At 40.5% G+C, this 25,606-nt stretch overlaps 1 protein-coding gene across 4 annotated transcripts in view; it reads left to right on the forward strand.

The window, feature by feature from the left end:
- myripa (myosin VIIA and Rab interacting protein a) overlaps positions 1-25,606 on the forward strand; it is a 52,081-nt gene that overhangs the window by 12,183 nt on the left and 14,292 nt on the right. For all 4 annotated transcript variants that reach the window (XM_049598890.1, XM_049598889.1, XM_049598891.1 and 1 more), the window contains exons 3-9: positions 3,803-4,024; positions 10,721-10,857; positions 18,651-18,731; positions 20,785-20,882; positions 22,902-22,982; positions 23,241-23,399; positions 25,230-25,365. In XM_049598890.1, coding sequence (XP_049454847.1) covers positions 3,803-4,024; positions 10,721-10,857; positions 18,651-18,731; positions 20,785-20,882; positions 22,902-22,982; positions 23,241-23,399; positions 25,230-25,365 — 914 coding nt within the window. The remainder of the gene's footprint in view (positions 1-3,802; positions 4,025-10,720; positions 10,858-18,650; positions 18,732-20,784; positions 20,883-22,901; positions 22,983-23,240; positions 23,400-25,229; positions 25,366-25,606) is intronic.

Consider the following 25,606-nt stretch of genomic DNA (forward strand, 5'->3'; position numbering starts at 1 on the left):
ATGCTTCACTTCCCTGTAGAGCTTGGGTATGGCTGTGCTGGTGAAAGAATGTCAGGACGGAGTCACATACCTGAGTTCCAGTGTTTTTAGCATGTTCGTTTTCAACAACACTGTATGGACGCAGATCTTTGCACATGAAGTGGGTGATGGGCTTTGTTATTTTCTTCGCTCTCTCAGAGTTGGATGGTAGTTTGTCAAGCTAAGTGTGTCCAGTTTTGGTTGATTTTTCGGCAGAGCAGGTTTAGCGTTAGCTTGGCCGTCAGAAGCTAATGTTATCTCTGAATGGCGTTGTGTGAGGTGAGCCCTCATGTTCGTAGTATTGCCAGAGTATTCTCATATGACACTGCCTCCAAATCGCATGTGTCATATCAAGTCCTTCACTCCTTTTGTGTTGAAAAAAATTCAAAATAAGTCTAGACGTTTGATTTAAACGGCCACAGTGCATTTCTTATTTCTTTCTCCGTTGCTCCCAGCTTTGTTTTGAGACCTCTGCTGACCTCACCAGGAAAAACACAATCAGCCCCATCTAGTGGACAGAAAAGGCAACTGATTTTATGATTCTTGTACCAAAAGTTGGATTAAAATGTGTATTTGCAAAAATGAATGTATATATAAAATAAAATAACAGATCGATACTTGGCGTCCGCGCATCAATTCAATATTGCTATGCAAAATATCACGTTAGCTTTATCAGTTTTTCCCCCAACCCTAGTGATGTAGTTCTCTCTATGTATCATTCTCTGTCTACATATCAAGCATCTTTTTTTTTCTTAAATCACATTCAGTTCTCACCAGTTCACTTCAAGGCAACCTTATGTAGAAGTAGATTCCCTCAAGTAAATACAGTCTATACAAAGGCTCGGTAAAACGGGATTGAGGAGCTGAATTTTGGCTTTACATTTTGAGTTGTGGACATTTTAAAACTGAAATGAAATGAACGTTGAAACCCACAGTGACTCGTCTTTCCTCCTGCCTCTGTCCTCGTGTTGTCAGACTCCATCAGTCTCTAGCAGTAATCACCTATAAATGATTCAGTCATGGCCGATGCTCCTGCAGCCCTGATGTGAAAATAATGGATTTTTTGTGACACTTTCCTTCTTGTGCTACTTAACACCAGTTTCCATTTGTCTCTCTCCTGCCTCCGTCCGTTTTGTTTTCCCTCTGTAATTTATTTTGATGTGTTTGCATCTGTTTGATATGTGCTGTGTGTGACAGTGATGGACGACGCACTCAGATCTCTCTTTTAAGTAAAAGTAGCAGTAATACAGTGTAGGAATAATGTGTTACAAGTAAAAGTATAAACATATTGGCATTAAAATTAACTTTAAGAACAAAAAGTAAAAGAACACATTATGCAGAATGAGCCATTTCGGAAGCATACATTATTGCATTATAATAAGTGATGAATTAATGTGTTCATCACTGTAATGTTGCAGCTGGCAAAGCTGGAGTTGATTATGTTTTGTATTAAACAAACTCAATCTGTACTTAAAGATGCTGAATAAATATAGTTGAGTAAAAAGTCCAATTTTCCAGTGATGTAGGGTAGTTGCGACGGGTCCCAGTGCACACTATCATGGCCCTTGTGCATGCTGTTGTGCACATAACGTCTCATCACATGATCAGAGACTTGACATTGGATAACTTCAGCATTCATCTTACCCAACTATCATCATTGCATATGTGTATATAACAAAAAGTACCAAAGAAAATAAGAAATGATTGATTTAATTTAACAACTTTAATAGTGTATTACAGTTTATTCAACCCAGGGTGAGGGAGCCATTCTGTGCACAGTTTGCATGTTCTCCCCGTGTCAGCATGGATTTTCTCCAGGTACTCCAGCTTCCTCCCACAGTCCAAAGACATGCAGGTTAACTGGTGACTCTAAATTTGCTGAAAGTGTGAAATGTGAGCGTGAATGGTTGTCTGTCTCTATGTGTCAGCCCTGTGATAGTCTGGCGACCTGTCCAGGGTGTACCCTGCCTCTCACCCAATGTCAGCTGGGTTAGGCTCCAGCAACCCCGTGACCCCCAAGTGGTTATGGAAAATTAATGAATGAATGAGTATCATACTAGTAAAATGTGTCAATATCTGTGCTCGTGATAAAGGAAAATCCTCATTTTGGTTACTCTTGTGATTCAAATAATGATCTGAAGCTTAATTTAGCGACTGTTATTTAAACACTTTTTTCATAGGTAATAAATATTTCAACCTCTGATCAATCCATATAAATTTCAGGGTTAAAATAACAACCTCTGATTAGGCCAAACCCACTTTTAATTTAAACCACACCCACATCTGGCATAAACTCCGTCCACTTCATGTACAGATATAGATAATTTAGTTGGTTGAACAGATATAGAAAATGATGTACTCGCTTATAACTTTTAGTATTAGTCTAGTGTTACTTTTTTAATTTTAGATTTACTCAAGTAAAAGTAATAAGAGATAATAATGTAAATAATGATAAACTTTATTCATATAGCACCTTTTATACAGGAAATGCAGGACAAAGTGCTTTACAAGAAGCACTGAGTGTTTCAGAATAACTGAATGAACATAAAACAGAACTGATTCATAAAATTGTTGCAGTTGTAAAACTAAAAATCATAAAATAACGTAAGATTTTAAAAGAGCTGCAGCAGCGTGAAAGGAGAGTAAAAGCGTGAAAAGAAACAGTGTCAGACCTGTATCAGGAAGTTAGAGCTACTTAAAGGCTAAAGTGAACAGACACGTTATTAGCTTTCTTTCTTCTATGATATCTATAGGTAGTGTGTTCCATAGCTCAGGCTGCATCCCCGATCTTCTTCCAGCTGTTGTTGTACCACAGTGAACAAATAGTAAATAAAGTAGTAAGTTAAAGTTCAACATTTTACAAATGAAATAGGATACAAGTCTTAGGGCCTTTATATCCTAGTAGACTGTTTATTTATGCACCACACAAATCGTCTCCCAAAACAATTATTTTATATATGACATTTCCAACAAAAAGCCCCCAAAAACGTGCATTGCATCCATTCCAGCATGATTAAGCTCACCTCATGAAACAGCGCTGAAGTGCAGTCTGTGAAATGCTTAAAACAAAAAAGGAAATTTAATCCTCTATAATTCCATATATCTGGGCAAACACTCACATAAAGCTCCAGATCAGCTCATAAACGGACCATGTTGGTGAGACTGTTTTTCTCCAGCAGTAATAAATGTTTAGAATACACTGCATATAGGCAGAAATGCTGCTGCTGCTGCTGCTGTCGAGGAAAACACGCTGATGTATTATTCAGCACAGCCTTCTGCTTTAACCTTTATGTGAGCACAGCGGCGGACCTTTAAATGAATGTGAAATGATACATACTCTGTTTAAATATTCAATCAAGATATTTATATAAGGGAGAATTCCACCTTTAGTAAGAGCTCTGATGGCATATCACCACCGTGACTGTATAATGTACATTAAGGGAGATATTAGTGCTTTAGCCTTTTTTTAAAATGATGTTTAGAGAATTATTAAAATGACCGACTTTATGAAACCACTTTAATTTGTGCTCCATTTTCATTAAAGAGAGGCAGAGGATCAGTGTGTGACCAGCTGTGTGTATATGTCATGTCCTCATTATGATAATCGTCCTACTTGACTCAGAGAGAGAACTATATCTCCTGTCACACACACACATACACAGAAATGTTCTGCCCCCCCCCCGTTTTGTAAACACACATGCTCTCTCTCTGTCTCTCCTGGTATCACTGTCTTCCTCCCTCCAACATCCCCCTCTCTCTCCCCTCCTCCTCCTCTTCCCTACAGTGAACTGAAGCAGGAGCTGGACGAGGAGGGCAGTCGCTGCCTCCTGCTGTCACGGCAGAGCTGCTTCAACCAGCGCTGCTGCATCCGCTGCTGCTCGCCCTTCACCTTCCTGCTCAACCCCAAGCGCCAGTGCCGTGACTGCCACTACAACGTCTGCAAGGCCTGCCGGGTCTATAACAAGCGGGACAAAGCCTGGCTCTGCTCTGCCTGCCAGAAGAGCAGGTAAGGTCGGGCAGCGGTGGAAGTGACTCAGATGGTGTGTTTGTGTGTGTGTGTGTTCATGAGTCTAAGTTAAGGATGAGAGGCTGACGGTGACGTCAAAGGTTATTAAGGTCTTACTCTGCTGCTGGAGAGATGGATTTAGAACTTATTACTCACAACATAGTCACTAAGATACAGAACAGGATAAAGTCTTCCACTGGCTGAAATACTTGAAACAACATGACAGCGAGAAAGAGACTCACCAGGCTACAGTGTTGGAAGGTGTGAAGCGACAAAAATGTATGTACAAGGACAATTTTCTCTTTTTCGTTCATCAAAATGTTCTTCTTAGTGTTGAAGTGTTAAAAGCAGCCTATTTCAGTTTACCCAAAGACTTTGATGCACCATTCAGAGGTTCAGATTTCAAACGGTTCCCTGTATTTCCATATTGCTGTGGTGTGTCATGTCGAAATTTGGTGACATGTTTGCTTTGTGGATTTAGAATACTGTCTGGTTTCCTTAGTTGGTGAGCATGACACAACCTATTGGATGAATTGGAAAATGTGTAGTGATGTAAGATTTTTTTATGCTCATGAAAAGCTGACATTTCGAGAGCTGACATTTGAGTTTAAAGGGTAACATTAATGTTATTCTATATGTTTCGTAAGCCTCGGGTATGATCAGGTGACTTACACCGATCAGCCAAAGCATTAAAAATAATGACAGGTGAAGTGGATAACACTGATCATCTTGTTAGAGTCTGATGTTCTGCTGGGAAACCTTGGGTCCTGGCATGCATGTTGATGCCATTTGACAGGCATCATCTACCACAACATTATTGCAGACCAAATACCTCCCTTCATGACAACAGCACTCCTCAGGAACAGCCCGAGGAATGTTACAAAGAGCTCAAGGCATCAACCTTGCCAGATCCCAACCTGATTGAACATCTGTGAAATGTGCTGGTATGACAGAGGTCACAGATGCCCGGATTGGGATTTTGGGGAATTTGGAGGCCACGTTCCTTGGGTCATTCTTGAGCAGTTTTACGGTGTCGCATGCTGCATTCTCCTGCAGGGGGAGGGCTACTGCCATCAGAGAGTGCTGTTGGCATTTGCGGGTGTACTTGGTCTGAGTGGTAATTGTATGGGTGGTGCGTTAGTGGCATCCACGTGAATACCAGAACCCAAGGTTTCCAAGCAGAACAGTGCATTGTAACGAGATGATCTGTGATGATGTTGTTCACTTCATCTGTCAGTGGTTTTTATACCCCAGTTGATCGATGTATATAAAAATTCACCCCCTGTACAGTTGTCATAAACAGGAGGATTAGCTATAGAGACCAAAACAGTTTATTGTATCAGGCTGTAAACATGTTTACTTTTGCTGTGAAGTAGGCACTTTAACACTGGGATCTGTGGGACTTGACTTGCTTCTGGAGCCAGCCTCAAGTGGCCATTTAAGGAATAGCAGTTTAGGCAGTTCTGCGTTGGCTTCATTTTTCAGCCCTAGAGGTTGCCACTTGGGTACAATAGTAAAGATCTAGTTTGCACAATGTGTTGTCCAACCACTTCCGAGGGCAGTTTGTCATTGAGAGGGGGAGACGCTGTAAGTAATAGAAGCAATTGCGAAGAATAAAGACGAGAGCTTCATGGAGAAGTTCAGCTGCTGTTGGATTGTTGGTTTTGGAAAGTTACGGAAATTGTCTATGGATTAATACGTGTTTGGTTATTAGATAGTGAGTAGCAGCAGCAGGACGATGTATATCTGACTGAATCGGAATAAATTACAGTGCCCATGTTCATGGTAATTAAGGAACATGTAGCCCAGTCCAGAGGTGTGATTTGTTGTTTGTTGTGAATAATTGGGGTCTATGGCACATGATCAAGCTATATCAGGGTTTGGCTACAAACACTTACTTTTTCTTAAGATAAATTACTTGATAGTTACATCTGATTTGTTGACAATAAAAAAAAATGTAGCACCACAGATGCTTCTGTTGAAATCTGCAGGTCTGTTAGCAGTCTTTTGGGGCGGTTAGAAATCCTGAACTTGATCTGCAATTGGAGCATTGACTGTGTTCCTATGGCTCCATGTAATTGGTCCGACATCCCATTGTTCTGATATACTAGGCTATACTGTATTTGTGTACCATAGAGGATCAGCAAACGCAACAGAAGTAGGCTACTGGTCGAGATACAAGTGTCATAGAGAGGAGAGAATGAAACACCATAACCTCCTGTTATTAACTCTGGGTTCCGGGTTGTGTGGGGAGCTCTCTGCGGTGCTGAACGGCTCCCGCCGGGCATATTTCTGCCTTGATGGTGCGCCGCGACCGGCTCTGGGTCAGCTGGGAAAGGCTTGAGGCGAAGCAGGCTCACGGCTTATGTGTTTGTCACTTTCTTTTTCATTTTAACCCACACCATGATCTTTTCCTGACCCTAACCAAGTGGTTTTTGTGCCTAAACCTAACCAGACCTTAACCACAGGGCATCATGATGATTTCAGAACAACGGGACTTTGGAACAATGTGTTTAATATGGTCGGAACAATGGGATGTCTGACCAGTGGGTTGTCAGAATAATGGGCTGTCAGACCAATGGGCAGACCCCGTTCCTATGGGAAACAAAATGGTGCAAACAGTGCTGACACAAGCTTCATGCTGCCGCCATTTTCTTCTGGGTATTGGTTCAGTGGAATGGGGATGAGTTCTGACTCAGGCAGCAGCTTCCCTCAACCAAGTGGACCCAATTCAGTGTCCGACAAAGCTACTGATTGTCCTCCTGCTCGACATGATACCATTTCCAGTGCTGGGGCTGGCAGATACAGCAGCATCAACATGACTGCAGGTAATTCATTTGATGGTGGCTATGGTAGTGTTCGGGAGGAACGGTATGGGTGTGACAGCAGTGCTCCAAGTGGCGGCTATGGTGGTTAAGCTACTGCTTGTGTAGGGGACAGCTGGAGCTCTGGATCTGCTAACAGCTATGATGGTGGTAATGAAGATTCTGATCTGGAACCAGTCTACTCCTTCAGCTCTTGTTCAAGCTACCAGAGAGGAAGAGCAGTATTTGGTCAAACCTGCTACACCCCAGGAGAGCCTGTTCCCCAAATCTTGCCAGGATCCAGATGCATCAGCAAAACTTCTGAGCCAAGCAGTCCTCCTAAGGCTCTAACCAAGGGTGGCTTCTTAAGGCCTTCTGGTCTTAAGTTCCAGTTGACTGCTCATTCTGCTGAATGACCCAATGACGGCTGGCAATGAATGGCTTTTCTTAAAAACATGTAAAGATGTTACAATTTATCCTTCATTATATGCATTGTACAGTACTGTACATTACAAATACTGTATACTGTCAGTCCATTTTCCATACCCACTCAGTTTATTCTGGATCATGGCTGGCTGCAATTATCCCAGCAGGCATTGGACATGAAGGCAGACAGAATATGGGCAATTAAAACTTTCAAATTCACCCGAGACCACTGAAGCTCAGACAAACATTTCATAACTTAAACTTCATGGTTTAGTACTTAAAAAATAATCACTTTCTTGGAAATGTTTAAAGCTGTCAAGTAACTTGTTGGAGAAAATTCCTCCAAAATTGTTTACTTCCACCTCAGCTGTCATCTTAATGATAAGGACATCAGGTTTTCTTAATTAGACAGTGTTGACAAGAGCGCTGGTAGATAAATCACACTGACAGTTTTTCTCCACCTGGCTCTCTGAATGAGGAGACACCACGAACTGCAACAGTCACCTAAAGATGGTTCACACTTGAAGACTTTCTGTCGCCTCCTGTCCACACACTTACTGTCCACACACTCGCTCAGCTCCCGTCACACAGCAACTGAACCGCACAGTGAACAGATGGTAACTCATTAAACATGCTGACATGGATATCTCTGCATTAGCCCACAGCTGTCAGTCCTAAACATTCAATTATATCTCAGTTCATTTTCAATCTTAAATATTGAGTCTTGAAGATGAGAAGGACAGAAATTAGATCTACATCAAAAGCCTCTTTTACATGTTTGTACACTGACAACAACACGTACAGACATATCTAACATGAAGTAACTGTTCAAACTTTGACAGAAAAAAAAGCTGTTTTTATGTAGGACCCCACCACTGTTAGTAAGATGCTGGGATGATGACATAAAAAGTATATTTAGGACGTTAAATATATTGGAAAGCTAATTTTCCACTGAGGCCATTAAGAGGCAAGTGAGAAAAATTCTGGTGATCCATTTTCTTAGTCTGATCTAGGTTATTCTCTGTCCTGTGTTTATGACTTAAGGATAAATGAAAAATGGGTTGCCAAGATAATCTTAAAAACTTCCTTAATTTTTTTTTTTATCTGTGAAAATAAGTGGGGGAAAAAGTTTGACGGGTAAAAACAAAGTTGTTGTGAGGATCGTATTTATTGTAATACTAATTTCGGCCACTAGTGGCTGAAGTGCACCGCTGCCCAATGCTCTAAACAGGACTAAAAGCATTCATGTTTTCTTCCAGGTGAGTTTTGATTTCCCTGTTAGTCTAGTTTCCTGTCGACAGGCTTTACAAAGCAGCTCCAATGTGTCCGTTAGCCTCAGAGTGGACGTGAACCAACTGTGCAGAGGGCAGCTTTGTAACCATGTTTCAGTCCATGCAGCATCCAGAGGAATATGCAGACCTTGACTATGGATCAATTTGTCAATGTGCACTGATATTTACCTTTGATTGGTTATAGATGCACATGTGGCAGATATTATCTGATAAGTCATACAGTGCTCAGTATGCGTGAGCATTTGGAAACTTTTCATTTTCCTTTTCATCCATCTATCTATCCATTTTCATCCGCTTATCCAGGGCCGGGTCGCAGGGTCAGCAGTACAAGCAAAGCACCCCAGACGTCCCTCTCCATAGCAATGCTTTCCAGCTCCTCCTGGGGGACCCCAAGGTGTTCCCAGGCCAGATGAGATATGTAATCCCTCCAGCATGTTCTGGGTCTGCCCCGGGGCTCCTACCAGTGGGACATGCCCATAATACCTCTAACGGGAAGCGCCCAGGAGGCATCCTGATCAGATGCCCGAACCACCTTTACTGGCCCCTTTCGATGCAAAGGATCAGCAGCTCTACTCTGAGCTCCCTCCAGATGTCCGAGCTCCTTACCCTATCTCTAAGGCTGAGCCCAGCCACCTTTCTGAGGAAACCCATTTCGGCTGCTTGTATCTGCGATCTCATTCTTTTGGTCGCTGTCCAAAGCTCATGACCGTAGGTGAGGGTTGGGACATAGATGAATCATTAAATCGAAAGCTTCGCCTTCCAGCTGAGCTCTCTCTTCACCACAACGGTCTGGCGCAGCACCCGCATCACTGCAGATGCTGCGCCAAACTGCTGATCCATCTCACACTACATTCTACTCTCACATTTATTTCCTTTATTCAAGCGTGTAAAGTCATTGTGAGTAAAATCTCTTTTTCAACAGGACAGAATAAAAACATTGTCCCAGCAATAAATACAGACAACATAATCAGACTATAGGACAACTTTCCACTCTCTCTGTGCCAGTTAAATGCAGTAAAAAGTAGAAACAAAATCCAGTCAAAATGCATCAACAAAGCTTAAAAATAAAGTATGAACAATCAGTTTAAAAGCAGTCACAATGGATATTTTTCGCATCTTTGAGAGCTGACTTTAAGCGTTACAAAATCTAATTGATGTTGAGCGGTGTTTCTTTGTAAACATATTTAATGCTGTACATTAGTAGTATATAATGTATATTTAGGAGACAGGGTTGTAGTTTGTCAGGGTGTGGGACATTAACTGTATTTTATTACCTCTGTTTTACTACTCTCTCCCAGCCAAACTTTTTATATAGTTAACACTGACTTATGCTGCATATCCTGCAACTCTAAAGTCCTATTCCCACAGGCCTAGTATTACCTTGGGACATCTAGTAAATTCTAATAATTCCAGAGGCCATCTGTGATCTTAATCCCATGCAAATCTGCCATGTCTGTAATTTATCAAGTAAAAAGCTGTCAAACACTTGAGGTCATGTGATAATATTAGTCTTGTACAAATAGACATCTCTGTGATTTGGGGTCAAAGGTTTTTTTGTTTTCTCCATGCCTGGTTTCTGTTACATTCCCAGGTGAGAAATATAGAGGCTGCATTGGTTTTTATAAATAAAAGTTCTGACAGCATTTATTGGTGCAGGAGAATCATCTGGCTACACAGCATGCAGATGTGAATGCTGAAAAAAGAGGCTCAAATCCATCAGAGAAAAATCTCGAAAGATATGATGGATGATGTAACAGTGTGTGGCAGAATCAATTGTTTGTTTTACCCATATGTTGTTGTTTTTTAAAGAATGGTTACACTGTCCATCACTGGCATCACTGTAAATGTGCCACATGAAATTCAGATGTGAGGGGAATAATTTCTAAATCAGATGAGGTTTCCAGGTAATACTAGTTCTGTATGTATGTGGCATAAGGAAATATTCCTGCACTGTTTATCATCTGGTATTAGCCTTACGAATGGTAGTTGGAAAAGAATTGGAGACCAGTTACAACAGTTAATACCCATAACGGTATCATCAGCATATAATATCACTAATAAATGTCAGTTTAATTCATTCAGTGTGCTGTAATCAAACATATTGACAAGTGATCAGAATGGGATGCATGTTGATGATGTTTTAAACAGCAGCTCTGTTTGTGTGTCTCTCTCAGGCTGTTGAAGACGCAGTCCCTGGAGTGGTTCTACACTAATGTAAAGACGCGCTTCAAGAGGTTCGGCAGTGCCAAAGTGCTGAAGACTCTTTACAGGAAGCACCTGGCGGAGCACAGCGCGCTTTCAGAGCTTACTGGTAAACCACCTGTTCATTGGTGTTGTGGATCACACCTGTATTTTTGATGGTCAATTGACATTTACAGATAACCTGCACTCGGAAGAAACTAATTTATTACAATCAGCCCAGGGGCACAAAGAATACACTAAATGCAGAAATCCAGTCCAGACCCCCTCCCAGAGATCTCCCAATAAATTCACCAAAATTGGCTGACTGCCTATTGGCTTATTACCAGTATACATTTCAGCCAGTAAGTACCAAGACATTGCAAAACCGAATATTTTATCTTAGACAATTTTAAGGGATACTTATTCAAAAAGCGTTTATGCTCATGTGAAAAAAACTATATATATCAACTGATTGGTATCATTATCAGATTTTTTAAATTCTCAAATACTAAGATCAGTATTTGGTTCAAAAATACCCTACTAATCAGGCCCTAAAGCAAACAAACAACAAACTTTTCTTATGTGACACCTTTTGGGTAAATATAACATTTGAAAAGGTCTAAATCCTGAACATGACTGATGATCTTTTTATACAAACCTAATCCCATACTGAAAGCAGTAAACAAATTACTGCAGAGAGAATCTATTTTGCTGTGTTTCTATAAGGAGATATGTTTGGATGTAAACGCATACACAATATTTGCCAGTTTTTTATTTTGTGCGTATATTTCTGTGCATTTAATATCTGAAAGCAGTGTGGAACAGCAAGTTGGGAAGAGAGTGAAACAGGATTAGGCTCTTGCTTGGCTTTCATCTCACATAACTTCAGCAGATTACTGTTGCTTCTGCCAGACTCCAAGTTTTTTTTTTCTTTTTTTAATGTTTGTTTGCTTCCTCCATATTATTATTCAGCAGGGCATCAGGGACTCACTGCTGTTGTATGTGGGTTTTATTAGACAGTATATAAGGGTTAGTGTGTGTACAAGTGGTCGATGCTTATGTAAACTGCACTGGTGCTGTTACAAAAACTTTTTTTGTGCTTTCCTGCCAGCGACAGCCGTAGCCAGAGGCATTTTTTTTTTAGGGCTGTCCATCCATACATTGCATTTTCATGAGCGCAATATCTCAGGCACAACAGGAGGAAACACATTTGGCACAATTGGAATCAGTGATGAAATGATTGTTTAGCTGGTCAAAGGACAAGGTCACTGATCTGATCTTTTTGGCCATAACTCGTGTTAGTTATGGCATAATTTCACAAAAATGGACACATACCGTGTCTTTAACCCCCTGGAAAACATGAGAGTGGGTTGCTTAGCAACCTTCACAAGCACTGTATCGCCTATTTACCTGAAATCCTGAGTGCAGAGCTGACCATCTTCCAGGTGCTGTTTATAAGTGTGTAGGCCTGCTGTCACAGTGGGACAGATGTAAAGCTCTGGATAGTCCTGCATTAACATGATCAACTTTTCCGTGTTTATCAGACGGAATATTTACAGAAGACGGGAAAGATATCTGTCAGCTGTCAGCTCCTGCCTGACTGCTGAGTGTGGCCTCTTCCTGTGTCTGTCCTTTCAAATTAAAGTCCCTCAAGCTCCAGTCATATAGGTTTTGATTTGTTTAGACAAGACACAGCTCCTAATAGAATTTTTTTTTTTTTTTTTCTGAGACTGAGTAACCAATGAAATCTTGCCGACAAATGACCTTTGTGGTAGACTAACGTTAGGTCGACTATTAGGGGGCAGCCCCACTAAAGTTATTCTTTTCCCTTGGAAATAATCTTTAGCAATATAATAATTTCCATTTACTTACAAATTTTTATTTTTATTTTTTTCCCCTCTGGAGCTTTCAGTTTAAACCTGTTTGTATTTTAACAGTGACAGTAAGAATAGGTTTTAGTATTTTGATTAATGAAAAACATACAGCTGATTTCTTGCTCTGTTATTTCAGTCAGTATTAAAATGTTTTCTTACGATACCAACACCTTATCACCTCAGAACATGGATAGATTACTAAACAGGCACAGGCACAGCTCCTGTCATGGGCAGCCCACTCTGACATCTCTCCACTTAGTGCGTGTATAGGTCCAGTTTGTGTGTGTGTGTTCAGACCTGTGTGTAATTGACAAACAGAGTGAAAAATTGAATTTCCCCTCGGGGATTAATAAAGTGTGTGTGTATGTATATATATATATATATATATATATATATATAAAAAACCCAGGTGCCCAAAGTGTCAGGGGATCTCTGACAAAATGTCAGATGTTAAATTAACTAGTACCGACCTGGAAGAAACTTAAAATGATCATAAAGAGACACAAAAACATAAAGAGATGCAAAGGAACTGCAAAAATACGAAAAAAGTGACACAAAATTACCTCAAAAACACATAATTACTCTTAAATTGACCCAAATGACTACAAAAAGACACAAAACCACCACAGTCTGTGTGTATTGCCCCTGTGTAGGAGAGGTGCAGGGCCCTTTGCATATCTGTCCTCAGGGGCCTCTTGTCTCATAATCCGCCCATGCTTTAGAGTGGTGTATTTCTTTAAGCAGTCCTGCACTTCTTCATGTGAAACACGTAGCACACACAGGGAGATAAGAAGCTTTACTGGAGCCAGCCATGCTGTGTTGAAAATGTATGTGTAGTACTATACAGTGCTTTGAATAGGACTGTTCATTCAGCAGCATATGCTACAGCATGTATGGGACAGAGCGGTACAAGCGGAGGAGTGCATCTCTGGACCATTACTTCAGAGTCTCTGATCTGATTTAACAGACAAGAGATTTAGAGAATTATGAGTGTTTTGTGGAGGAGAGGTCACTGGCTGCAGATGATGCAGAGCTGTGACCCCTGTGGGAGGAGGACTGATGTGGGCTGGCATCGGGCTACCGCTCAGCGTCTCGTTCTGGCTTACTGTTTTCATTCTGCGCGCACACACACCGTATCATACATTTTAATTTGTTTATGACTGACCTGCACTGGAAATTCAACAGTGTTTACTCAGCTGCCAAATCTGCATCTGCATAGTCTGACTCATGGAAAGCTCTGCTGATGTTACTTTGCATAAGAAACAGTGCGACCTGCATGAATAGCATCAGAATTAATAGAGCTGACATTTGGGGACTAATAGCTGTGGGTCGAGGCATCATCTTGTGAGAGCTTTGTGTCGCAGCGAAACATTTCCCCCTCAAGACACACTGCCACAACCCAGCAACAGTACTCAGAGATGTCTTCCTCTAAAGAGTAAAGCTAAATAACGAAGTGACTCTGAGGAGGAGAACACAGTACAGTCAGCATTACTTGATGCCTATTGTACATGCAGTGTAGAAATTCAGGCATTTGACGACAAAATTGCAAAAATGATAAACTGATATGATAAAAATACAACCAGTGAGGATGCAGAAGCAGCAGCAAAAGTTCAGTGAAGATGCAGTGTGACAGAAACAGAGTGATGTGTTTTGGGGTGTTAAATGACGTGTGGTTGCAATAGAAATACTGCCAATCATCAGTAGCTCTGGGTGACATGAAAGTAAATATTGCGTGTACTTCATTGATGACAACTCATCAGTCTTGTCAGACTGGAGATGTCTGAATTCAGTAGTGCCACAGTTTTTGGAAAGAAGCTAAATATATAAATAAATATTTTGTTTGGTATTAATGAAACTCTCAGTGAACTTATTCTTTAACCATTTCCTCCTTTATTTTTTATTTAGATAAAATAAACTTGCATCAACAGCACAGAGAGACAGAGAAACACAAGCCCAAATGTCTACAAACATGCTAGCAGCTCTGTGAAGCTGTACTCAAACTTAGCGAAACTCTGCAAACTGAGCAAAATGGTAACATCTGCATGCCAACATGCTCACAATGGCAACGTTAACATGCTGATGTTTGGCAGACATAGTACTGACCATGTTCACCTACTTAGTTTAGTGTAACAGCATGCTAACATTTGGTAATTTGCACAAAACAGTAGGCTACAATGCCGCTAAGGCTGATGGGAACGTCATTAGTTTTTGGTCATTAGCTGTAGTGAGAGCTCCTAAATTCCCCAAAGTTTTTTTTTCTGCACAAGTTCATTATTTTGTGACGACAAGTTATTTTCTTGTCTGCAAAAGATAGAAATCTGTTCCCACAAGATAATAACTTGTTCCTGCAAGATTATTATCTTGTCACACAAAATAAAAAATTTAGGGGCTTCGCACTGAGAAGAAGTTGGCCCTAATCACATAGAAATTGTTTAAGCAGCTGGTGGAGCCTCGCGTTTCTGTGCTCTAGGCACCTCCTGGACCAACTGGTGGTACTCCCCATGATCCACCCTCTTTTTAGGGTCTAATGTAGCCACACAGATCTCTGTTTCCCTGTGCCCAACAAAGTATTTGCTGACGGTACCCTCTGCCTCAACATTTTAGTAGCTAGATACTAATTACCGTGATAAAAGGTAGATTGATTACATGAGAGGGTTACTGTACTGAGTTAATGTTTTACTGTACAATTGAGTGTGTATAAGTCCGGCAGAGATTGTTGCACATTAGGCGTTACAAAGATTTACAATATAGAGTGTGTTGTAGGGCTGACATTGTGATATTAGACATCACATGTTGTCATGCTCTTGATGATCTCCATGAGATTGTGTTTGTATTTTTAAAAATATGTGAATCATTTTCAAAAATCAACCTAGAAAGTGTACATTCTTGATGTACATCATATTAGTATTATGTTTATTATGTATTAAGATAATGCAGTGACATACACTCATATATATATATATATATATATATATATAGCAGTGAACTGTCAGTTCACCCTCCCGAGGGTCTTGTGGTGCCTCCAGGGTCACTGTGACCTTTTAGCTGCTGTTATGGAGGAAACTGTGTGGGTCATGAGTCTTTTTCATGTCCCTGCTGCGGCCAAATGTGTCCTGACTCATTAGATGTTACAACACAGATGTCTGCGTGCACTCACTCTCTCTCTCACTCACACACACACACACACACACACAAATGCTGGGGGAAACGGAAACAAAGTCCATGCTGCAGTCCCTAACATACGTCATTTTGTCCGAATTTACAGGATATCTGTCATCAGTGATTCTCATGCTTGCCTGAAGTTTTTTTTTTTTAGTAATACAAAGCAGAGTGCTCTCTGCATTTACAAAATAATCTACACTTCATACCACTCGGTGTAAGTCCTCTCTTTGTCCCTTAAAATGATTGGAAGTGACCCCGTGTACTCTACTGTACCTCTGAACCGGCGCCACAGATCAGGTCGCCTGGTAATACCACACGCGAGGCCACTCTAATACACTTATATAACCACAAATGGCTGCATTGTTGCATGAATGTTTACATGATGTGAAAAGAGCTCAGGGCTCAGAGTTGGAAGGAGAAACTATCTGCAGGGTGACTGAACTCTCTGCTGCTCCGTCACCAACTCTCTAAAATCAAGTCATGTAGTTAAAATCTCAAACTCTTATATTTTAAAAGGTGAGGATCTTTTTTATGAAGTTTTCAGTTATTCACAGCACAGATATGTCTTCAGCTTGGGCATTTTCATATTATGTTAATTCCGTTTATAGTCACATATTGTTGTTTGGGGGTGAATTTTCAAAGTTTTTTAAATGGCAAAGAAAAGCATTAGCATTGCGGTTAAAAACAATAAAATTGATGAATTAGATGAAATGAAATAAAATACAAATGGAATTGACCAGAAATACCCAAAAGCAACGAAGGAAATAAAAGTGTGAGGGAGAAATGTCTCATATTTGTCAGTCAATTAGTTCACTTTTGCTACTAAAACATTAAAAAAAAATCCACCTACAAACTACATGCAAGATTTTGAAGGAGTGAAAATATTGTATTCAAGTATCATAAACCCAAAGGTGCCCAGCCCTCATCGGCTTACAGGACACTTCTTGCATTAAAAGTAATAATGATAACGATAATAATAATGCATTTTATTAATAGGTGCCTTTCAAAGCACTCAAGTTCACTGTACAAGACACAGTAAAAAAGAAAAAAGCAGCAATGTATCCATAGATCATAAAGTCAAACAACTCAGTGATAATATAGGCATTGCTAATTTTCAAAACTTAGAATACATCTGAGCTTTTTTTAGATGCTTTATTTCTAATAGAAAGCATAGATCAATAATTATATAAGTACACAAAAGTATGACAATGTATTATCCAGCATGAGTGATGAATGGCTGCCAGGTTTTCCATTCATCCAATTTCATCTGCTTATCTGGGGCCGGGTACCAGGGGACAGCAGGCTAAGCAGGGTATTCCGGAATTCCCTCTACCCAGTGACACTTTACAGTTCCTCTTAGGGGATCCTGAGTCGTTCCCAGGCCAGATGAGATATATCATCCCTCCAGCATGTCCTGGGTCTGCTCTGGTGTTTCCTGCCTCTAACAAGATGCATCCTCATCAGATGCCTGAACAACCTCAACTGGCCCCTTTTTGACCAGGTTTCTGAACCCCTCACCTTATCTCTGAGGCTGAGCCCAGCCACCCTACAGAGGAAACTCACTTCAGAAGCTTGTATCTGCGATCTCAGTCTTTCGGTCACTACCCAGAGCTCATGACCATAGGTGAGGGTTGGGATGTATATGAACCAGTAAATGGAGAGCTTTGCTTTATGGCTCAGCTCTGTCTTCACCACATTGGTCCAGTGCAACACCTGCATCAGTACTGACACTTCACTTAACAGCTGATCCATCTCACACATGAGCAAGACCCCGAGATACTTGAACTCCTTCACTTGAGGCAGCAACTCTTGCCCAACCCAGAAGGTGCAATCCAGCATTTTCCAGCAGGGACCCATGGTCTCAGACTTGGAGGCACTGACTCTCACCCTGGCCGCTACACACTTGGCTTCAAATCACTTGAGGTCATGGTGGAGGTCATGGTGTGGTGTGATGGCGCCAACAAAACCACATCATCTGCAAAGAGCAGAGATGAAATTCTGAGTTCACCAAACTGGACATCACCCCCCCCCCAAGCTGTGCCTTGAGATCTTTTCCTTAATTATTACAGACAGAATCACTAAAAACATGTTTGACTTTGTGCAGAGTATGCAGTATGCCAGGCTGTATTAAACTTAGATCCCCTTCGAGTAAACCCAACATTCTCTAATTGCACAAACGCCACTCAGTGCAGATGGGAAGTGTTTAATCCTTCCTCTTAAGAAGACTCAGTTGTCCAAAAATCAGAGACAGAAAGGCGTTTAATGTATGATTCAGAAGATTACCTTCTGTAACAACTAATCCAAATATTGTCATCAGTGGGAATCATCTCTCCAGCACTCACAAAATCCATAAAATATAGATTAGAGAGCCTGTTAGAATTCTGTACCCAACGCAGGGGATAAGTCAGCTAATTTCTCCTAAGTAGAGTGAAGGCAATTGAGGAATAAACCCCATGGATCTTCCACCCCAATTTATGTAAAAATAGATATATTGCAGTGTTGAAGGGGAAACACATAAAATACTTGGGCTCTATTGAGGGAAAAATAAAATTCTCATTAGGGGCAATTCATTTCAGATTTCTGCATGAATGACTTATGCAAAGTAATTATCATTACTGGCATTTTTCTGTTATTAGAGACAACATAATGTTGATGGTTGAGATATTAAATTGATGCCATATGCTACATCCATGACACTAAAAATGAATGACCAAATGAAACAGAAGAAGCATAATTAGCTTTTTGTATTTATTAATTCATCTTTTTTACATAATGTCCCATGTGATTAAAACAACACTGATCTAGATCCCATGTGAATCTACTGTGTCTGTCTTTTTATGAACATTTAAACATCTTTCTCTGTCGGTGTGTGTTTGTGTGTGTGCAGAGGGCAGCGCCTACGAGGATAGTATCTGCAATGAGGGCAGCGTCTGTGGGAGCGACTCAACCTTCTACAGACAAACTGAAGGTGCAGACATGTTTTAATAATGATTTTGTATGCTAATTCATGTGAAGCATTTTGTACATTTGTTTTTGTAATTAATACAATTTTGCAATTTTCATTCCTGCAAGACATCTTGTAACATGTAACCAAAACCAGAAGAACCTCAGGTTTAACACAGTCCTATATACCTCTGCATATTCAGATAACATGTATATATCCGACATTTAAATTAAATTGTGCATCTAATAGCACAACAAAGAACTTTATCCTTGTCTAACAGGCTTTCTCTGCATGTGAAACTCAGGTTTTGTGCATTACATACACTGTATCACATGTAAGTGGTACTGTACCATTGATGGCAGCAATTGTGACAGCAGTGCTTGAGCCCATTAAAGTACCTTGTAGTAATAATACTGTAGCAAGAGAGGTAATCATACTTGTAGCTCCACTCAGAAGCTGGTGTGCAGAAGCAGTACCCTGGTAGCATTTCATATACTGTATCACTAAAAGCAGTAGTTGTAGCTCTATCAATGGTACTGGTTATAGTTGTAGTAGGCCTATTTGTGTACTGAAGTGGTACAGCTAATACTCTTAAGTACAACAGCCAGATTAACTCTCGAAGGGACCCCAGGTCAAATAAAGAGCTGTGCATAGAGTGGCGCAGGAATGAGTCCTAAAACCTGGAAATGAGTTAGCATTTTAGCACTACCAGTGCCCTTGTCTTGACGTTTTTTGAATAGGTTTTTTGTTAGATGCCTGAAACTAGGTCTTTGGTTAGCACAAGCTTAAGAGACATTCATGTTTTGTTCTACGACATAAAATAAGTCAGTAAATACCCCAACTGTGAATTTTAAAGATTCAAGGTGTCTTAGAAAGGCGTTTGCTAACATGGGGCTAAATGAGACAACAGAACGTCCTTGATCCAAACCAACTGCAGTCACATGACACATTGTTTGGGTTAAACATGAGCATGTTACAGTCCTGGAGGATTGTTAATGTGCTCCTCCTCCTTTACTGCCTTAATATGCACATTCAGCACATCCAGTGCATCAACACATTGTTTTCTAGTTTTTTAGTTGGAGCCGCGCCTCGTTTTCAAACTGTATGGTTCGCCTAAAATGAACAATGACAGCAATATAGTCCACGGTGACCAGCGCTAAAATCAACCTGCGTAGTTGTCCCTCCACTGTGACATTAGACAGTGTCGCATTTATCTTGTAAGTGTACTCTTCTTTAATGTTTTGTTTACTTCCTGGATTTTTCCCACATGGAAATTCTGACCAATCAGGAGTAGCTTTCTCACACAGGCATTTGGTCTGGTCTGCTTGTAAATGCTGCTGTGAGAACACGAACCAACTCTAGGCAATTATGCAGCTTTGTAACAAAATTAGTCCCTGATTCAGACCAAAGACACAGGGCTTCAAAACTGAGGTATAAATTCAGGAGTTGTCATGGGTCAGTTTATTTAAACTAATATCAGTCAACCTGTCATCTTTAGGGCCCTGGGGAAGTTGCCCTAGTTGCCCAGTTGGTAATTCAGCCTCGTAACAGTGAGTGCTTAATTCAATCTCCATAAGAAAGTCGCAGCAACTGGCCCTCCGTGGCCACATTATCCAGTTCAAGGTTATTTTTGCATCATTGTAATCCCCTCATAAATCCATAAACTCATATTTATTCCCAGCTGTCATGAATCTAATGCTATACAGCAGATAAAACAGTGCAGAGATGGATTTTGATCTCCATTCTTGTTGCGGTCTTTTGGCATCTCAAACAGCCATGTTTTCAGTCATCTCTGCTCTCGTTCGCTGTCCTGCCCTGCCCTCACTTCTCCTCACTCTCTCAGTTCACTGCACTAACAGGATAAGTGACTGCAAACATGAATGAGAAGCTGCGGCAGCCTGATGGTCACGTCTCTGTCTGTAGTGAAAACAGATTAGTAACACACGGCTTGAAAACAGAATTAAAATGAAAAGGATGTAATTACTTCCCCTTGTGTTTCTGCTTTGATTTTGATTCTGTTGCATGGGTCATTCAAGTGACGACAATACAAGTCATTATTGTGTTTCTTTGTGTTCAGAGCACAGCATGGCAGAGACACTCTCTGTGGCCTTGCGGGTGGCAGAGGAGGCCATAGATGAGGCCATTTCCAAGGCTGAGTTTGACACTACCAATCAGGTTATTTATGCTCCTCATTTCTTATGAATACTCTGTCATCATACATGTATTATTGGATTGCTCATCTACACTCTGTCTTTACATTTCTGTCCCAAAAAATACTCTATATTTTGTTTTCTTTGACATTTAATTCACACCTTTGCACTATAATGACCTTTTCCTGCACATGATATTCAGACAGTTATGTCATGTATGTTACTTTTCATTGGTCTTCAATCAATACTTTGATCCTCCACAGTCCTTTTTATCAAGTTCCTCCTTAATCTGACTTCTCTGCTTTTTCTCTTTTGAGTCAGTTTGAGTCAGATTATGGAAAGCCATCGGGATTATGCTGCAATCCAAATGTCAGTTTAATACTACAGTGTAAGACAAACGTCTGGGTTATTGTTAGGCCAACATATAAAAAGCAAAATAATGCAGATCATTGGCTTTACATAAAGCTGTTACTTTTACTACACAAAAACTCTGCCAAAAACTCTCCCAACTGAACTCCTGTTTTCAGGATAATTAAAATGCTCGCTAAACTTTGTCTTTACCCAGTGCCGTTGTCTCGCAAGTGCTTTATCCGTAATGCACATGTGCAGCTCTCATCAGAGATGACAAGGAAGCAAGATAGCTCATGTCGTAGCTACTTCCATCATCAGCTGCAGAAAAAAATTGGTGTTAAATTCTTTTTTACCACTTTCCTGATACGGCAAGTGTGTTACTAGACTTATTAGGCCAACGTGGTATTTTACTTGCCCTTGACAATTTCGCAATCCTTATTGTTGAGCCCTGTTAAATGTAGAGGGTTTGTACACGAACATCCCACTTGAAGGAGAGATCACGCTATAGGGCCGCTTAGAAGTCACTTCATCGTGCCGCTTTTGCATTTTTACACAGGACCAAACAACAGTGGCATCATGCTGCTCCTGTGTGTGATTTTCGACATCATGCCAGAATCAAAAGAGGCATCACGGGTATGACATGTAACCACAACAGAGTCTGCCTCTGGTGTGACATATAACCTACATGTTGGCAGCACTTTCTAAACAATGACAGTGGCATAACATGGTACTAACAATAATTTCCGTTATATGGCGGCTGATCTTGTCCTCTGTTTGGAGGGTAAGGAGCTCCTGGACCCCAGTTTTCCCAATTTGCTGACATTTTCAGCAGCTGTTCGTCTTCTCTGAGTTAGCTGCTAACTGCTAATAGCTACGTTTAAAATCTCCCGCACTGGGTTGCCAGCATAACACGCTGTCAAAACATCACACCCGTGCTGCCCATGGATAGAGCTACAAATCTGAAAGTTGCTCATAACTGCTATTTAAAAGCAATGATGTCGGCAGTAGAACTTTTTTGGTTTTGATTGACAGTGGAAGATCACTGAATTAACCAACCAATAACCATCAGTAAAAATACACACACATACTCATACATGCCCACTCGTTACTGTATCAGCTTCACTACTTCACATTCCGTTTTGTCTGAAGGAATAACTCGGAGCAGCTGCTCAGAGCAGGCAGCTGTTGGAGATCGGAGCAAAGCAAATTAGCAGTAAGGTCACTAAATGGTCAGTTTGAATTGAAATGTGTTGGTAGTATATTTTTGCCCGTAGGCGAGCACATGCATGTATGTCCATTACTATAAAGAGTCACAGAACAACTACAAACAAGATGGCCCATATTGCAAATAATCTCTGCACTTGTATTTCTCATAAGATTTTCAAGGTGGCTAAAAAAGCGTAATGCCTGTCTTCAACTGGGCATCCACAACTTCAAAAATTCTTTAATTATTTATAACCCCGAAACCATAGCTTAAATCCCAAAGTACGTTTCTTCCTGAAACACTGCTGTATGTAAGATGAGATTTACTTCTCACTAATCTGTTAAAGTATCCTAAAGCTTTTGAACTGAGTACAGAAAATATGTATATTTAGAATGTATGTTCAGAGGAGTAATCAGCTTATACAGTGTGTGTGTGTGTGTGTGTGTGTGTGATGCTGACTAGCTTTTTTTATTTGTGTTTGTTAACCAGGAGAAGCAGAATGAGGCGCACTATCTGCGGGAGCACAGAGGAGAGCTCATCGAGGAACTGGCCAAAACTATCGTGCAAAAAGTAAATAATAAAAAATAAAGATTTTGCTCTCTGAGCTGCAAACACTCACTTTGTACAGTAACAGATGGTTTGTACTGCAGTGTGTGACTAGGTAGATTTACTGTGAGTGGAAAGCCATTTCTTCATACTCAAATGTCAGTCAGCCAGGGTGATTTCTGCCTTCTGCACATATTAAAACAAAACCATTAAAACCAGCAGATGTGTGTGTTCTGTGATCACAGCCATGTACAGTACTAATCATGTCTCTGTCTCTCTTAGATTATTAGTAGGAGGAAGACTTTGGCTGAGATGAGGGCTGAGTATGATCAGGACTGGCCACTTGAGCACAACACTGACCCTCATCATCATCATCATCATCATCATCAGTCCGGCTGTGATCAAGCCTCCGGCTCCCTTAAACACGAGTCAGGCCTCTGGGTAAAAACGTCACAACCACTTAAGTTTTACGTGACAATAGATGTACAAGGAAGAGACAGTGGTGACAAGTACATTTACTCAACTGCTGTACTTTTATTTATTATTAAAAATTAAACCAGTGGTTGCCAATCCTTTTAGCACAAGACCATTTACAAAAAAAGAATATGGCAATGAGTTCAGATGTTTTTGAGTTGTTAGCAAAAAAAAAAAAAGATGATTCAGATAACTGTTACAAGCCCAAACAGGTAATAGATGCTAATAGATCACGATTCCTTTCTATACAACCAATTGGTGAATCTCATTCAGGATGCCCTGTTTAAACTGCTCTGGCCTGCCTACTGCTTCCTTGCTGCTTCCTCTGCAAGTCGCTTTGCAACCTGCCTCCACCCCAGCTCCTCCTTTTCATGCTGTGTCTGACTTATCAATGTCATTTCTGTTTGCCATTGATGCTGCCTCTGTTCTATACCTGGGGGGGTCTTTGCTGCTGCTCTCCCTGCCTTAGGCTTTCCATGTAGGCGCATGGAAGGGCAGGGAGGCCACAGAACAGAGCCACACCGCCAAATATCAAATTGCAATGGAAATAAAGTTTTGTTTGACTAAAGTGCTCCTGAACTATGCCCATGCCATTCACCATGTTAATACTCAGCTACACCCTCTCACTTTCAACCTTAATCTCACATTTTATTCACTTTTTTTTTTTTTTAAATCTGCAGTGTGTAGATTTTCTGGCCTGTCAGTTGTGTTAGGTGTCTGAATTTTTGTTTACAAAAAAAGACAAAGGTTTTCTCTAATCTGTGAAGGCTTTGAGTGAATGTTCACTGAACTGGCAGTCAGTCAGAAACCCTTTTTTCCCACTTTCAAAACTCCTGTCTTGCATATGGGAATTTATGAAAAAATAATGACACTACAAACAGTTCCTCTTTCTCGAAGAAATGTGTAAGCAAGTGTCATTGTAAACATAAGGTGTTCAAATTTAAACTGCAGTTTTTTTTCAAATTTAAAAGACATTTATTTAGCCTAGAACAATATATCCCAACCGACTCTACCCACTGAGGACAATGCACTCCTTTTACTTTTAACAACATTATTCCTTTCATGTTTGGGTTGAGCTCTAAAAAACTTGATGAATTGTAGTAGACACCTGATGAGGGACCAAATTATTATCTATACTGTTAAAATAGTCTGAGTAATGGAAGGTTATTTCATGTCAATGTCATGTCCCAACCAACCCAGCTCTCCTCTATATTATTTAAACAGCAAAGATTGGAAAAAAAAAAGTCCAACAAATTTGTGCAACAGAATTTATTTTTTTCTTTTTTTGTGCTCCATCAGTTCTCTTATGGCCCCACAGATTATCTAATGACCCTTAAGAGGAACTCCGACCCATAGGTTTCAAAACCACTGGACTAAACTAACGTCAAGCAGCTACTGTACAGCTGTAAAATGCTGTTTACACATTAATGCATCATAAACAATCATACGTCAGATATAAGCCCATATATCAGTCACAGCAGCCATTTTTCTGCAGACTGAGAACTTTTACTGAAGTACATTTTGCTGATTACACATACACTGAAGTCTGACTTAAGATGAAGAGTCTTTACATTCTGTGGTTGTTGCTTTTACTTAAGTGACAGATCTGATTTTCTTCCACCACTGAGAAGACAGACTGATGTGTCTGCTGCACTACAAATCTCATCTGTATGTGGTGCTGACCTCTGCTGGTCAAACTGCTCAACATGCTCTGTCGACTTGATCTTACTGCTGACATCCAGTGTGACTGTGACACAACCATCAGTCACTTTTAATTTGTTGTCTGTCTCCTCTCAGAGGTCACGCTCTGCCTTCTCACTGTTGGACAACGACCCTCCAGGTCTGATGCAAGACTCCTCACAGGCGTTAAAGAAAGACGGAGGTGGGTCGGCTATGTCAACCTGGAAGAGTGTAGACCGGCTGGACAACGCTGGTAAGATCTTGTTGCTCTTTAACTTTTTAAACCCACCGGTCATTTGATTGATAATATTTTTGTAGTCAAAATATTCAATTTAGTCTCAATAAAACAAGCAGAATATTCAGTTTTTGCTTAAAAATGTATTTAATTAATTATCAAAGCTTTTTTAGCGTCAACACAGAGCTACATGTCCTATGTATATATGATAATGGAAATTACAGGGTGAAACACAAGCTTGTGTAATATGAGTAAGTTG

This window comes from Epinephelus fuscoguttatus, linkage group LG15 (genome assembly GCF_011397635.1).
Source record: "Epinephelus fuscoguttatus linkage group LG15, E.fuscoguttatus.final_Chr_v1".
NCBI lineage: Eukaryota > Metazoa > Chordata > Actinopteri > Perciformes > Serranidae > Epinephelus > Epinephelus fuscoguttatus.